Source organism: Rhipicephalus sanguineus, chromosome 2 (genome assembly GCF_013339695.2).
Source record: "Rhipicephalus sanguineus isolate Rsan-2018 chromosome 2, BIME_Rsan_1.4, whole genome shotgun sequence".
NCBI classification, from domain to species: domain Eukaryota; kingdom Metazoa; phylum Arthropoda; class Arachnida; order Ixodida; family Ixodidae; genus Rhipicephalus; species Rhipicephalus sanguineus.
The window spans coordinates 140541543-140557345 of record NC_051177.1 but is presented as its reverse complement, the minus strand read 5'-3'; the positions used below and the strand labels follow the sequence as shown (position 1 = coordinate 140557345).

The 15803-nt window shown below is 47.1% G+C and overlaps 1 protein-coding gene across 1 annotated transcript in view; it reads right to left on the bottom strand.

Annotated features, from left to right (window-relative positions):
- The window catches only part of LOC119381913 (phospholipid-transporting ATPase ABCA3-like), an 81834-nt gene that overhangs the window by 45280 nt on the left and 20751 nt on the right, over nucleotides 1-15803 (bottom strand). The window contains exons 4-7 of the mRNA XM_037649663.2: nucleotides 13412-13695; nucleotides 10972-11226; nucleotides 8750-9053; nucleotides 364-612 (exon numbers count right to left, since the gene is read on the bottom strand). Coding sequence (XP_037505591.2) covers nucleotides 364-612; nucleotides 8750-9053; nucleotides 10972-11226; nucleotides 13412-13695 — 1092 coding nt within the window. The remainder of the gene's footprint in view (nucleotides 1-363; nucleotides 613-8749; nucleotides 9054-10971; nucleotides 11227-13411; nucleotides 13696-15803) is intronic.

Genomic DNA, 15803 nt, shown 5'->3' with positions numbered 1-15803 from the left:
CAGCTCATACGTCAATTTTAGTTCATGCAATTTTATGTAGCACGTACAGGATTTCGCAAAGCATCGTTATGTACGGTAACGGAGCTGAAATATAACCTTTCACACCGCAGCAAATAATTAGGTGGCGAGTAATTAGCACTTTCCATGGTTTGGGAAAGTATTTTAGTCTCATATCCATTTCAGCGCAGCTCATGACTTCATCCGGTGAAAGTGGCACGGGCCGTACGTCCCCACGTCCTATCTGTTCCTATGCTAACAAACGGGTTGACCCTCCTCCTGGCGCCGTCTTGAAAAGCACGGCGCGCCACCTATAGTTCGTCGGCATTGCGAATACAGCAGGTAAACGGGGCGCTCTTCACTTACGATTCGCGAAGAACAAGGACAGGAACATGCCGTGCACGTGGCACTGGCTGCAGAAGAACATCAGTATGACGAACAGCAGCAAGGGGTCGCTGAACTGAATGAAGGCGCGTCCTTCCTCGTTACGCTTGACGCACAAGAACAGCAGCATCAGCGTCACGATGATCAGGTGCATGAAAAAGGAGCTCAGGTAGTGACTCGCCCAGTAGACCCAGTCGTTCACGCCAACCAATCGCAGCATCTCCTTGATGCCTGCAGATGCAAACAAAGCAACTCTCGATGCACCATGCACTAATCTCTTGGTTACACGCACACAAGAGATAAGGAGAAATCACGGGCGACTGTGCATATTGCGGCGGTGATTATAGTCTTCATCCTTTGCAGAGCACCGCTTGAACCAATCTCCGCATCGCTAGAGTGTACTAGAATATTCTAGTACACTCTAGCATCGCCGCGTGAGAGCAACGCGCCATTATTCTTCAAAAACCCGCTAACTTCAGCGGGTTTTTGTGCTGTTGCTTTTAATCGTCCTGAACTCTTGTTGGAGCACGCCACGCGGGCTCATCGCGCGTCTGCAGAATCTCGTTCCCCGACGCCATCACGTGATTGCTGAGACGGTGTAAGGGAGAGAGGCCACAGCGTCTTACACAGCCCCTTACACAGGCCCGAACGCGCTAGCGCGTGCCAGCACACGTGGCTTTGTCTGCGTTACGCCAAGCTAGGACAGCATACGACATCCCGGGCCCCTAAAGTGCGTTGCACGCGTCATCATCACGGCGGTCGAAGAACAAGACTATAGTGAACTAGAACCAGCTTAAACAAGACGAAGAAGATTTCTCCTTGGCGCGAGCGCGCGCTCAATATGTAACAGATGGCTATGGTAGGTTTTAGAAAGCGGACGGTCGCCAATGGAACTACGGACAAAGCCCAGCGCAAAAGCTGCTTCGTATCTATGGACTATTTCGCTGTTTACAAACAAAGCTGCTGGACGACTTCCGGTTTCGTGCGCCGGAGTTGCCGAGTAGCGTTGGCGAGGAACAAAAGCCTTAGCGAGTAACCGGCACATTTTCAACACTTTTCTCCCCGTGTCTGGCCAAATATTTTATATAAATATTTTTCTACGCTGCACACACAGCATTATAAGAGTTAGTCCTTCACTTTAAGCGCCTTCTTTTTACCTGAAAGCGGAAAAAGAGTCTCTCCTTACTCTGGCAGAACTTCAGAAGCACGCTTTCTGCTTCGGCGTTAGAGAGTGATAATTGAAGTGACCGGAAGTTTCTTGGGAGCAACACCTGCTGCTGCTATCGCAATCTTGAAACCGACCGAAAAGGCGAATAGTGAACTAGAACATGTATCTTAGTGGTGCGAACGGAGGAGCCTGGCAATGCAGCGGCTGAAACCGAACGCGTCGCCTCAACGCAAGGATCGCGGCTGCACTTTTTTCTAGCGTTCCGATGCGTTCGCCTATAGTGGACTCACTATGCGTTGCTCTTTTTTTGTCACCCCGCAGTTATTATTATTATTTTTTTTGACAAGCGTCTATACCTGGCGACAACATTCTGTGGCAGCACAGCGAAGGCTACGTAACTGAACCACGCACTTTTTTACTCTGCTTCTGTATGTAGTCCGCGAACGCTAGCTTTTGTAGAATACGTAGCATAAAAGAAAACATAAAAAGAAAAGAAATGGGTATTACGTTCAAGATCGCTTGCGTTGAAAGTAAGAATGATAATCCCGTAAAGGATTAGCGATTTTCGCTCTTTCGAGTTTTCAGATTTTCTGGTGTCTGTTTCACGTTTTCCGTCCCCACTCAACAACGATGGCGTCGCTCGGTTGCAACAGGTGCACATCGAAGCTTGCAAGTGAGCATAAGCGCGTGTTCGTTAGGTGATCTGTGTTCATCGACCAGAATGAAACGAAGACAGCGGTGCATTGTGAATTATTTTGTTGATTTGCCACTATCACCGAGAAAGAAGTGTGCAAGTGATACCACCATCGCAAATGGGTCTCTCATCGCGATAGCTTCCTTGACAGTGACGACTGACTGTGACCTTCAAGTCTTCAGCAAGAAGAGCCGCTTGAAAGAAAAACTGCGATTGGAAACAGTACGTAAAATAAGTGGCCCACTTCATAAAATGCGTTGCATACATGGTCGGTATTTCGGTTGTCTACTATTACTGATACAGTCGCACCGAAGATTGCGTCTAACACCGTGCCAGTCGGCGTCTACCGCGGGAGGTGTTTTGGCGTTTTGAATGACAGCAATTTACGGTGACAAAATCACCCATGCACAGCTTTGCCTCGGCAACAGACGCGTTCATGTGTATTATGCGACTGACAGCGTGGTTTTCAATTTGCAAAAAAGCATTCTTGACCACGGAAGTAAGGAACGCGTTTCACCCGTTTGTATAATCACACACGTGAGTCGCCCGCTCCTGACTGGTCGTGGCCAAGATATCTCCTGCCTTTCGATGCCTTCGCGTCCCCTGACAAAATGACGTGAGCGTCTCCAGAAAGTTACAGCGTCTCCAAATGTAGGAAAACGACGATGTCGACCCTGTGTGCACCGAAATTCAGAAAATGGCTTGTTACCGTTGCGTAAGATTTCTGATTGCGCAGTTACTGCTGGTCCGTGGCTTTCTTTTTTCTATGAAAAGTAAAACCGACCGCTTTAATAAAGCTGATTCCTGCGTTCCTTCGCAATGCAAAATATTCTACCGCTTTCCCAAAAAAGAAAGGTAAACAATACTAAATGGTGCTGGCTTTGCACGTGGACTTGAACCGCTAGCACATTAGCGTTATATAATTTGATTTGCAGAAGAGCTCAGCAACGATTCCAGGTATTTGTGCTGCATGCTTATGTATATCAAGTCATGTGGTAGATTTCGACTACATCTGTGAATAAAACTATCTGCATAAATTCCCAAATAACATCATGAGCCATGAATACTCGTGTGGAAACGCACATGTTTTATGCGCTCGCGAAACCAAAACCGAAATCGCCCGCGAACGGACTACTTGGCGTAGTAACACATGTGCAGAAGCTCCGCCCACGTAGCTTTAGCTGTGCTGCCACAGAAAGCTGTCGCCAGGTGTAGTGCTGACAGCACTGCTTGGCGCCGCCGTTTAAGAACGGTGAGACGCCGTGAGCTGGTGTATCACTGGCGTCTGAAATATGGTCGCTGCGCCTTAGTCGAAGCAGCTGTAGTGAAATATAAAGAAAAAAAAATCACAGCATATCCACGGAGTGAATGATGATGAGTGGGCGAAGCTGCGGAGGTTCATCGGTAAACCGAGAATCTTCCGTGAATTCTGCCCAGTACATCATCACCGACGTGAGATAGGGCGCGTTTATACTAAAGGTTAGATGAGTTATGACGACTTGCAGCTCACTTTAATTTTACATGTACGCTGTGAATTTTCATTGCTTAGAAAACATCTGGCGTCTTTCGTTAAGCAGCTGGCGTCTTTTCGTTTTGCTTTAGAAACATCTGGCATTCTTTCGTTTTGCTTTTACAAAACATCTGGCGTCTTTTGTTGGTTTATTTCATCAATTAACGGCGTTTTGAACAAAATTTTTATTGTTTAATCACGCACAGGAGAAATCTCACCAGGCACTACCTTGGAGGTAAACAATGGCTGCTAATGGGAATGAGACACAGAAGTCGGCTTTTAGCTAACACTTACACTTCTACTTCTACTAACGTTTCCTACTGGAACATGCCAATGGCTGCTAATAGGGAATTCGGCTTTTAGTTAACGCGCACGCTGCGAATTTTTTATTGTTCAACAACGCACAGGAAAAATCTCCCACCGGCACCACCTTGGAGGTCAAGATCTGGTACTAGCGTTACGACTGGTTACGCACTACTACGAGGGACGAACGGGTGCCGCCTTAAGAAGCTTCGCCCCTAAAAACGCTCAACTACGCCTGTGAAGACACGCTTCACTTTCCCGTTATACCGATTCCTATAACAGAGAGATCTATCTATCTATCTATCTATCTATCTATCTATCTATCTATCTATCTATCTATCTATCTATCTATCTATCTATCTATCTATCTATCTATCTATCTATCTATCTATCTATCTATCTATCTAGCCGCCTACGACTTTGTGCTCTCCTGACCGTTTCGTTAATCGGATGTATACCAAAATTGGTGTGGCATAACATGACCTTATTACGAACGTATATGACAGGTCATAACATGAAAATCATGACATGCATGTCATGAACAGCATGATTTACATTCCACGGCCTTGGGGCTCTTGCGGCCGTTCCGTTAATTTCATATATACCAAAATTAGTATGGCGTGACAAGAGTTCATGACGAACATAATGACGTCCTAACGTGCAAATCATGGCACGCATGTCATGTGCAGCATAAATTACATGACATGGTCTCGGGGCGCTCGCGGCCGTTTAATGAATGGATATATACGAAAACTGGTATGACGAGACATTTCTGTATGACGAACATAACTGACACGTGGTAACATGAAAATCCTGACATGCATGTCATGTACGACATGGTTTACATGCCACGCTCATGGCGCACTCGCGGCCGTTTCGCTAAATTGATATGCACCAAATTTGCTATTGTGCGATGTGACTGTATGAAGAACATGAATAACAGGTGGTAACATGAAAACGATGACATGCATGTCATGTATGTCATAAATTACATGCCACGCTTATTGTGGTTTCGCGGCCGTTTCGCTTGCTTGATATACACCAAAATTGGTATTGCGCGACACGACTTTATGACGAACGTAAATGAGAGGTCGTAACATGAAAATCATGACATGCAAGTCATGTACGACATAATTTACATGCAACGCTCATGATGCATTCGCGGCCGTTTCGCTAACTTGGTGTACAACAAAATTGGTATTGCGCGACGCGACTGTATGACGAACGTAAATGAGAGGTCGTAACATGAAAATCATGACATGCAAGTCATGTACGACGTAATTTACATGCCACGCTCATGATGCGTTCGCGGCCGTTTCGCTAACTTGGTGTACACCAAAATTGGTATTGCGCGACGCGACTGTATGACGAACGTAAATGAGAGGTCGTAACATGAATATCATGACATGCAAGTCATGTACGACGTAATTTACATGCCACGCTCATGATGCGTTCGCGGCCGTTTCGCTAACTTGGTGTACACCAAAATTGGTATTTCGCGACGCGACTGTATGACGAACGTGAATGAGAGGTCGTAAAATGAAAATCATGACATGCAAGTCATGTACGACATAAATTACATGCCACGCTCATGATGCGTTCGCGGCCGTTTTGCTAACTTGATGTACACCAAAAATGGTGTTGCGCGACGCGACTGTATGACGAACGTAAATGAGAGGTGGTAACATGAAAATCATAACATGCAAGTCATGTACGACACGATTTACATGCCACGCTCATGGTGCATTCACGGCCATTTCGCTCGTTTGATATACACCAAAATTGGTATTGCGCGACGCGACTGTATGAAGAACGTAAATGAGAGGTTGTAACATGAAAATCATGACATGCAAGTCATGTTCGACATGATTTACATGCCACGCTCATGATGCATTCGCCGCCGTTTCGCTGGCCTGACATACACCAAAATTGGTATTGCGCGACGCGACTGTATGAGGAACGTAAATGAGAGGTGGTAACATGAAAATCATAACATGCAAGTCATGTACGACACGATTTACATGCCACGCTCATGGTGCATTCACGGCCATTTCGCTCGTTTGATATACACCAAAATTGGTATTGCGCGACGCGACTGTATGAACAACGTAAATGAGAGGTTGTAACATGAAAATCGTGACATGCAAGTCATGTTCGACATGATTTACATGCCACGCTCATGATGCATTCGCCGCCGTTTCGCTGGCTTGACATACACCAAAATTGGTATTGCGCGATGTGAGTGTACGACGAACGTAAGTGACAGGTGGTAACATGAAAACCATGATATGCATGTCATGTATGGCATGATTGACATGCCATACTCATGGTGCACTCGCGGCCATTTTGCTCGTTTGATATACACCAAAATTGGTATTGCGCGATGTGACTGCATGACGAACATAAATGACAGGTCTTAACATGTGAATCATGTTATGCTTGTCATGTACGGTATGATTTGCATGACACTGACATGGTGCGCTTACGGCCGTCTTGTTTAGAAGCGCGATGAATTGGGCTAGTTGGTGGTCGTTCATGGTTTCCTTGTTGTGCTGCAGATGACGAGACGAGGATGGTAGGTCGATACAGGGACACAGGACAGGTGGTGCACAATGGATAACTGGATATATGTTAACTGGATATATACCAAATTGGTATGGCATGACATGAGTGCGTGATGAACACAAATGACAGGTCATGCATTGTATATACCTGACTATACGTTTCATTGGCATGGTGTATACCGGATTGTGCATGCATGCGTGCATGGCAAACATGCGATATATGGTGAACTAGATGCCATGGCATGAATGATTTCATTTGGCTCAAAGACAAACAAGGCGATGTATGCAGCTCTTTGCTGGCTGTTTCGCTTTACATCGATTCCCACAGTGCGTGGGATCTGCCGGATTTTTCATTCATCTAATGTTCCATTAAAGTGTTCGTTTCGGACGCGCCGTCTCTTGTCCCACAACATAGCCTGGTAGCCGGCGGACCTTGAGGTCCGCCACATGGTGCCGAAACCAGGGATCTTCTGAACGACGCGAACTTCATCGATTCAAGGTGCCACGCTGTGACCCCTGAATCCTCGGCGAAGAGTTCCCGGCTGCCGACTGACCATTGGAAGGGCTACTTCGATGACGTCACTGCCTACGCTCGCAACTGGATGGCATCGAACAAGAGGCGGAAGCCCTTCTACGAGAACAAGAGCTCTCAGTGTCATGGGTCGGCGTTTTACTTGACCGCGTTAACGCGATCTACGCCCAGATAACGAAAATCGATGACAGCATACTAAACGAGACGCCTGACGATCTCATCAAAACAGAGACGACTGACTCGAGCAAGTATGGAGACAAGATTGTCACATTAAGGTCAAAGTTTCGGTTTAAGCTGCAGAACAACCGTGCGTCCTAAGCCTCGCGCCCGACTACCAGCCTAACCTCCCTCGGAGCCGGGTCGAGAATGCAGCACTTAGAGCTAAAGAAATTGACGGTAATTGACAGCAATGGCATCGATTTTGGATGAAGTTCTCGATGTCAGTGCACAATAACGACGAGCTCAGTGCTGCAGAGAAACTCAACTACCTGAGCTTGCTAGTCACTGGAACTGCCGCTGCAGCTATATCGGGACTCCAGGCAACGGAAGGTGTTATGACGACGCAGTACACATCCTCAAGAAACGCTTCGGAGACGAAAGCGTTATCGTCCAGAAGCACCTTCGAAGCTGCTTAAATCAGAGGCCTGTCTTGTCTTCGAGCACATCGCAACTTCGAGACCTCTATGACGAAGTGCAAGTACATGTGTGGAGCCTTAAAGGTCTTGGAACAAGCCCCTGTACATACTGCTTCATGCTGTGGGAGATTCTCTTGAGAGTATTGCCATCAGATTTAGTACTGAAGCGTCATGAATTTCAGAGTTGAGACGCCCTGTATGCCGAATGCTGGCCGAATGAGTATACTGAGGCGAAACGACGTTCGCAATGCATTGACGTCAGTACATTTACGAGAAAAAGCTCTTGCCCTCTCTCACCCCTCCTCGAAATTGCCACAGACAAGCAAAGCCAGCCTGACCGCCTCCCCCCCCCTGCCCCCCAAGTTATTGAATTTTATGCTTTACCGCTGGTGGACGGAGCCACGCGTAAGTACACTTGCGAATTTTGATAAAAACAACAGCTTAGATAGGATTATAAGTCCATTATAGATTGTGAGTACCTACTAACCGGGTCATATTAGAATCTAACTCAAGCGCTTCCCCTTATGCTGTCTCCTTACAATACGATTGAAATCCCCATTTGTTGCTCCCACCTCTCTGTATCCTGTACCACGGCCGCTCGATCGATTTTTTTTAACAAGTCGTCGTGCCTGTACTGCCCGCCTCCTTTCTTCCTTTCGATATTTTTTTCTGCAGAAGATTATTCTCTCCTCACTTACTACTAAGGGACTAGGGGCGGAAGATAGTGAGGAAGGCGTACAAAAGAGGTTGCTAGTTAAGCTTGTTGCCACGCAGACGAAGACAAGTCCCCTTGCAGTAGCGATGGTTCCAACGGCATCCTCTGTACGATCATTTCTCATCCCTTCAGGCTTGCATCTTTTCCTTGACTCCCGCCTTGTTTGGTGCAATTCTGAAGCTACCCCATGGGAAAATGGTAACGGTACGTCTCTGCAGAGAAGTTCAAAACGAGCGAAGACACTCACCGGTGGCCTTCTCGTCGGCCACCCTGGCGACGAACAAGCAGAAAGGGACGAGCATGCCCATGCAGAAGCGCGTCAACACCAGGGCGTAGTTCTTTTGGTCGCGTTGTTCTATGTACGCAGGGAACGGGAACCTCTGCAGGCGAACCTCCTTCAGCGGATACTTGTAGCCGACGATCTCGGCCTGCATTTCCAGGTGGCGCTGCTGTAGCGCGCCCATGATGGGCAGCAGGGTGTGCATTTCGGGAAACCGCTCCTCGGCAGAGGGACCATCAGGCTGGGACAGGAGGCGTTGCCGGTAGTTCACCTTTGCACGGTATAACACAGAAACGCGGGTGAGAAGACATTAAGGAGTTTCAGGTATTGCGCATCCGCAGTTTGCGGCGCAGGACGCCGAGTTTACGAAATAACTAAAAAAACGATGTTCGCGTTTTGTGCACACAAAGGCGCTTATTGGCTACGTCCTCGGGCTGGCAAAGTAAGCCAATATACAGGAATTCTTTTAGACAATGCACATTTTTTAAATAAAAAAAGCTGTGACAGTCGGGCCCTCGTCGTCTTCGCAAACGAACACTACGTTAAGACGGAAAAAGTTGCCGCACCTAAAGTTATATTCGAATGAGTAATTAAGAAAAGCTTGTTAATACCCTTTGTAATTATTAACTTTAGGGCCGTTCTTTTTATGGAAGAATTGTAGGATGTGACAATTTACGACATGCCCGTTTTTTTTTTAAATCACGAAAAACACGTAATTTGAGATAACCACCGAAATGCAAAGTCCCGATCTATGCAAAACCGAAACTCATCGCGCCGGTAGCGCAGGAAATCCGTCATCCCTCTTGCGAAAGAGCGGAAGCTCGCGTGACAATTTAAAAAAAAGGGGGGGGGGGGGCTTCGCAGCACAATATGGTCAGGAAAAACGGCAAGCCGTCTCAAAAACCCAAACGGACCGCTTATTCTTTGCTTTTGGTGCATAGTTTCTTTCGCGCTGTATTCGAAAAAACCTCAATTTCCACATGGTCTTTCAGTGAAGAGCTTAACAATAGGCGGCAGACACTGCAGCGCTACTTCTCGCAGACAAGTGAACGAGTTCTTTGCGCTTCTTTCGAGTTTAAGAAAGAAACAAATAAGCACTATCCACCAAACGCAAAGAATAAGCGGTCCATTCGGGTATTTGAGACGGCTTGCCGTTTTTCCTGGCCATATTGTGCTGCGAAGCGGCATTTTTTTTTTCAAAAATAGTCACGTGAGCTGCTGGCCTTTCACAACAGGGATGACGGTTTTCCTGCGCACCAGGTGCGCTCAGTTTCGGTTTCGCCTAAATTGAGGTCTTGAATTTTGATGATTATTATCTAAAATAACATGCGTTTTCTACGATTTTTGAAAAATGGGCATGTGATAAATTGTCATATAGTACAACTCTTCCATATAAACAGCCGCCCTAAAGTTAATAATTAAAAAAAAGAATTACCGAGTTTCGTTAATCACTCATTTGAATGTAACTTTAGGTGCGGCAAAGTTTTTCCGCCTCGGCTTAGAGTTCGTTTACGAAGACGACAGGGGCCCAACTGTCTTAGCACTTTCATTAAAAAATCAGTAGTGTCTAAAAATACAAAAACAAAAAAAAACACCCTGTATATCGGCGGTTCGGAGAAAGATAACCAGCGAGTAGGAGCTCATCACGGTAGTGGTTTGTCTAACGCGGTTCTTCATCCTCCCTACTGACGCCGAGCCGTGCTTCCAACGAGGGCGGCATAGATAGCGTCTTTTTCTCACCTCAACCTTACCCACAAGCGGATCCCATGTGGAGTCCTTATTCTTTATTAAGCCTCGTACTTAGATTAGCCAAGAGAAAGCCCTTACACTTCTAACAGAAACGAGCTGGTACGACCCCTACAAAAGTGAAGGGCAAGCGTACTGCGGTTCTAGAGTACGCTTCTATTCTAGGGGGCGGCTCCTTAGTTTTTTTTAGGTTGTAGTCGGCTATAGTTTTAACAGAAAAGCACCTGTAGGCATATGTAATAACACTGGGCAGCCAAACACCCTACCCATGCGAGAGGCGTAGCATATACCCCAAACGCCTAAACTTCGTTGCAAACGCTGGTCGTTTAAATTTGTACTCTTTGCGCACCCGCGGTCATCATTTAACACTAACAAATTTGTCTGATTGATTCATTGCTATCGCGACTATGGCGGAGACGTCTGTATTGCCCTTCCCAGCTTACCTGCACGTCAAATGGAAGCCTGCCAGCAATGAGAGAGACGTGAAGGCTGGCGGGCTGCGTGTCGTTGAGAGCGACGCTGTACAGAAGCAACACCGACCTCACAGGCTTCGTGTCGTTCTCGCTGATGGCCTTCTGGTGCATACTGAATAGCTGGCGTTCGGTGGGCACCTCGGTCACGGCGGCAATGCCCAGCCTGTGGAAGGCGTCCCGCGTCAGCCGGTTGACGTACTGGTTCTTGGCCGCATAGTAATAGACCTGAAAGACAAGGTTCCCATTATGTCCAGCAGTTGGATAGCGCGCAAAACATGTCGATGGATTATTAGGTAAGTACATTCTTATCCCTAAATTTAAATGGTTTCTTCAGTTCTTGCTCGCCTCTCGTACGTTCTTTGTACATGGCAACACCATAGAAGTTTTCCAATTCTCCGTAAGCTGGATGCACTATGTTCAAAGAGAGAAATGGATTTGTGCCGAAGCAGGAAACTGGCAACTGATGTGTATATTCCTATGAACGTAACCATTTATAATCTAGACAGAACTTCAGGGAATATGGAGGTTTGAAGTGTCGAGAAGCGATGATCATCACACACTTTTCGAAGCATTGGCTCCAGCAATTTTTCTTGTTCGACGACTTCGCATTGTTTCTGAAACATTCATGCTAAATGTCAAAATCATATTGCCCGTATGAAGAAAAGAGATCGTTGAAGGTAAAGATTGCTACGCGAGGCACGTACGTGGCTGACGCTAGCATTACTCGTAATGGCAACAGCACTGCATCTGTCAACAACACTGCAGTGGAGGCCCTCAGACCAGTGGCTGTTCTGCCGGTACCGGACAACTTGTTCAGTTCTTCGGTCACTGTAGTGACATCACGCTCCAGCAGAAACTCTGGACGTCGAAGAAGCAATGATACTCGTATTGCAATAAAAAATTGTGTAAAAGCCACCGTTTCGTGTGAGGGAAACAAAAATTCGTGAGCTCAGATAATACCTCTCGAAGAACCTGGCCCAAGACACAGTGGATCTGAGTACGCTGGCTTATTTTGAAGGGCATCATTGAGAGGCGGCGCTGATATTGGCACAGCCGTAAAGGCACCTCTGCCGCGCTTATGTCACAGTGTTTACATACGTATATAACGCAACACTAAAGAAAAACATAAGCATGCGATTTCAATTACACAACAGAACGTTATCTTATCAACCTAGCCCGCCTAAATAGCATCGTTCGCACAAGTTCCACTGGGCCCTGCCGCGCAATGGCGGTTCGCTGTTTCTTCCCGGCTCTCCGTTTTATTGCAGCCCTTCACCGGCCTCGCCTAGAAGTGCAAGTCACGTGCTTCACGTATTGCGCTATTTCTAGCACTACAGAAAGTTGGGCGAGTTGTTTCGGATTCATACTTCAAAAGGCGCTGAAATAAAGCCACAAAAGAAAGGCTAAAAAAAAAAACAAAGAACAGGACGACATGCTGCTAATAGCTTGGCCATGCACTGCAAGGACTGCAAGTAGAGTGGATGCAGGCCCCTGTTCGAAAGGACTACAGGGGTTTACAGGCACCATGGGAGAACTCGGAGGGAAATCACTGAAGCCCTTTATATCAGACGGGAAGGTTCTAGGTGCATATGACCCCCCCCCCCTCTTATTAGTTTACGTGAAACCGACATAGGGTTCCTATAACTAGACGTGCAAAATGATTACGTGCTGCTTTAGGTAAGTATTTTAGTGGTCGCCATTGCAAAGAATCACTGGGGCAAGGGTTATATAAATGTGTGTTCTGAATAAAAACTTGAGTTGTTAGTAGCGTGTAGTCCTGTTTTTTTCGCCTTTATTTTGTGGCTGTGTTTCCATGCCTTTTCAAGTATGGATTACGCTAATTTGTCTGCGCAAGCTGATTGATCATGTAAAGTGCGGGTGCTCGTTCTAAGCAGTATATATGCATGTCGCTTACGTATGAAAATTTTTGCTTCCAGTCGGAATAATTACTTGGGCACATACATTCATACATGATGTGTAACGTTTTTTGGGCTATAAGTGACCGCCCCCTGAGAACTCTTTAAGAGCCTGCGGCGTAGCTACTGAACCACAACAGCTGATAAATTAATTTATGACTTTAGTTTATGTTTATTTCTATAGGGCCAGGTTCTTTTCATCTAGCACCCACGCTTGGAGCAAGGAAAGATAATCTTCACACCAGTTATAACGTAGGATAACTGACGTGTTGGCGCGGACAGCACGGGCGCTGCGGTTCTGATTACTTAACAGAAGATGGCAAGGGAACGCTGACGGCTCACACGTGATAAGTGCAGGACGGATGCTGTCGTATGTGTTCTTCCCACCTGATAATCTCCCCCCCTCCCCCTGCAGGTATCGTCACATACTCTGCGTTAACGCTGCAAATTTCATATTGTGCCAGCCAGGAAAAATATTGACGCTTGCTCTTTACCTCCCGGATGTAGGCGAGGTCTCGCTGCGTGTTCCAGTAGGCGTTCGTGTGCATGGGCTGGTAGAAGGTGTCTCCTCGTCTGATCAGCGGCTCTCGAGTCACGGAGTCCTCTTGAATGCCCAGGAGCAGCGCCACGATCAGGGCGATTTCGACCAGCGTGGCCATGTAGTGACGGCATAGCCTCTTCACGTACACGTTCTTCCAGAGGATGATGTACAGATGCTTGGCCGACAACAGGTACGTGTTCTTCATACGATCACGAGCCGCCTCATTTATTTCTGACACTGCGCCGTCATGTAAAATGATACACCCGCTTTCATTTGGCAGTTTGTTTTAAACTTGCATTAAAACAATAAGGCACGTGCAGCAGAAATATCTACGACTGCATTCCCATCAGTCATAAACTACAGATAAACGAGTGCAACTCGTTTTAGCATGCAGTTCTGCCTGGCACGAAACAGAAGTCTATAAACACTGACAAGCGTGTAAGCTGGACTAGAGTAGTAGAACGGGGGAGTGCTCGGAACGGCCGCAGCGCCAATGTACAGAAAGTGAAGCCAAACAGGGTCAATCCGCTTGTGGCGCTGCGATCGGTAGTCTGCAATGTGTCGTTTAGTAGTTGCGCGCGGCTCCGCCAAAGTGGTGCAGGGGTAGAATGCCCGCTTCCCACTCAAAAGGCGCGGGTTCTAATCGCAGCTGTAGATGGTGGGTTTTTATTCTTAGCGCCACCTTTTATAGCTGTATTGGTTTTCCGTTGTTTCTTGAAACTAGCTTCTGTTGCTACGTATTGCTACAAAAACTAACGTAAAATGTGAAATCCCGTTTCGAGTCTTGTATTCGCGAAAATCTCGGAGGCCCTGCCTTACGTTTTTTGTTGCATTGCAGGCGGTGGCGCTGCAACTAACTACGCTCAGTGTCAAATTTCTTCTATATTACCTCACAATTAGCGTTACTTTTTTAAGCAACACGGAGCAATTGAAGCGAGTTTTAAGCAACAAAAGAAAACGCATAAAGCTAGAAAATGTGACACTAAGACTAAAGACCCACCATCTACAGCTGCGATTCTAAACCGGGCCTTTTGAGTCGGAAGCGGGCATCGTACTCCTGCAGCACTTCGGCGGAGCCGCGCGCAACACTTAAACGATGACACATTGCAGACTACCGATCGCAGCGCCACCAGCGGATTGACCCTGTTTGGGCTTCACTTTTCGAAGCTCGTTGCGAGCACTCCCCTGTTCTAGTACACTCTAGATGGACGGTATTTTTGCACAATTTTCATTGCGAAATCTGTACCCACTTCGATTCTGAGTGCTAAGGTACACGCCACCTTTGCAATGAACACCTGGACGCGTTTACGTACTTCGTACTAACTGCCGATTCCAAAACGCGCGCAACTGGGAAAAGGGAACAGGAACAAGGCGCGACATGCGTCATATCAGATAAACTCACTCCGGGGAGGAGACTCCATGGCGCGTATTTCGGCGATGTCACCGCTCGCTCGTCGGCGAAGACCGGCTGTGAAGAATGTCGCCAACGGGCGCTTAAGCATTCGCAGTGTTTTTCGTGCTCTGATCACGCGCTCGGCGCAGGTGGTTCTCGAGGGAACGAGACCGACGACATCGTCGTCTGCTTCTATCTCGCGCAACCACCACTTCACGTGTGGATGTAGATCCTAAAATATCGGCTCACACCCAGTCTGCCAAGAATCGGGTAACTTAGATAAAATATTTCAATAAATATGGACATTCATGGCGAACACACATTTTTTTCTCTCTCAATATGTGCAGCACAAGCTAGCGGACATTAAAGGAACGGCGAATCCTGTTAGAGGTGCACTGTTTGGTGACACTCCTTGGGGTCACGTCTTTGTGACGCATCAGAATAAAAGGTTACCTGAGCATCACTTGGAAAAAGGCGAACGGGGAAATGAAACATGGGGCGAAAGGACGCTGCTTTTGCAACTTTCTAAAGGAGAGCAGCTTAGTGTCTTAGGGGAAGGGAGGTAATGGCGGAGTGAAGGCTAGGAGGACGCTTGAGCTTCGCCTTTAAGAGTGGAACGCGATAACTTAATTGGGCCCTATTCGCATCACCCTTTCATTCGCTAGCCACTCTTCGCTTCTCGGTGGCCACCTGAACCGTGCCTCGTGGAAAGGAAGGGCATTGTAAACTATCATCATCATCAGCCCGTCTACGCCCACTGAAGGGCAAAGGCCTCTCCCATGTTCCGCCAATCAACCCGGTCCTGTGCCTTCTGCTGCCACGTCATACCTACAAACTTCGTAATCTCATCTACCCACCTAATTTTCTGTCTCCCCCTCACGCGTTTGCCATCTCTTGGAACCCACTCAGTTACCCTTAATGACCACCGGTTATCCTGCCGACGTGCTACGTG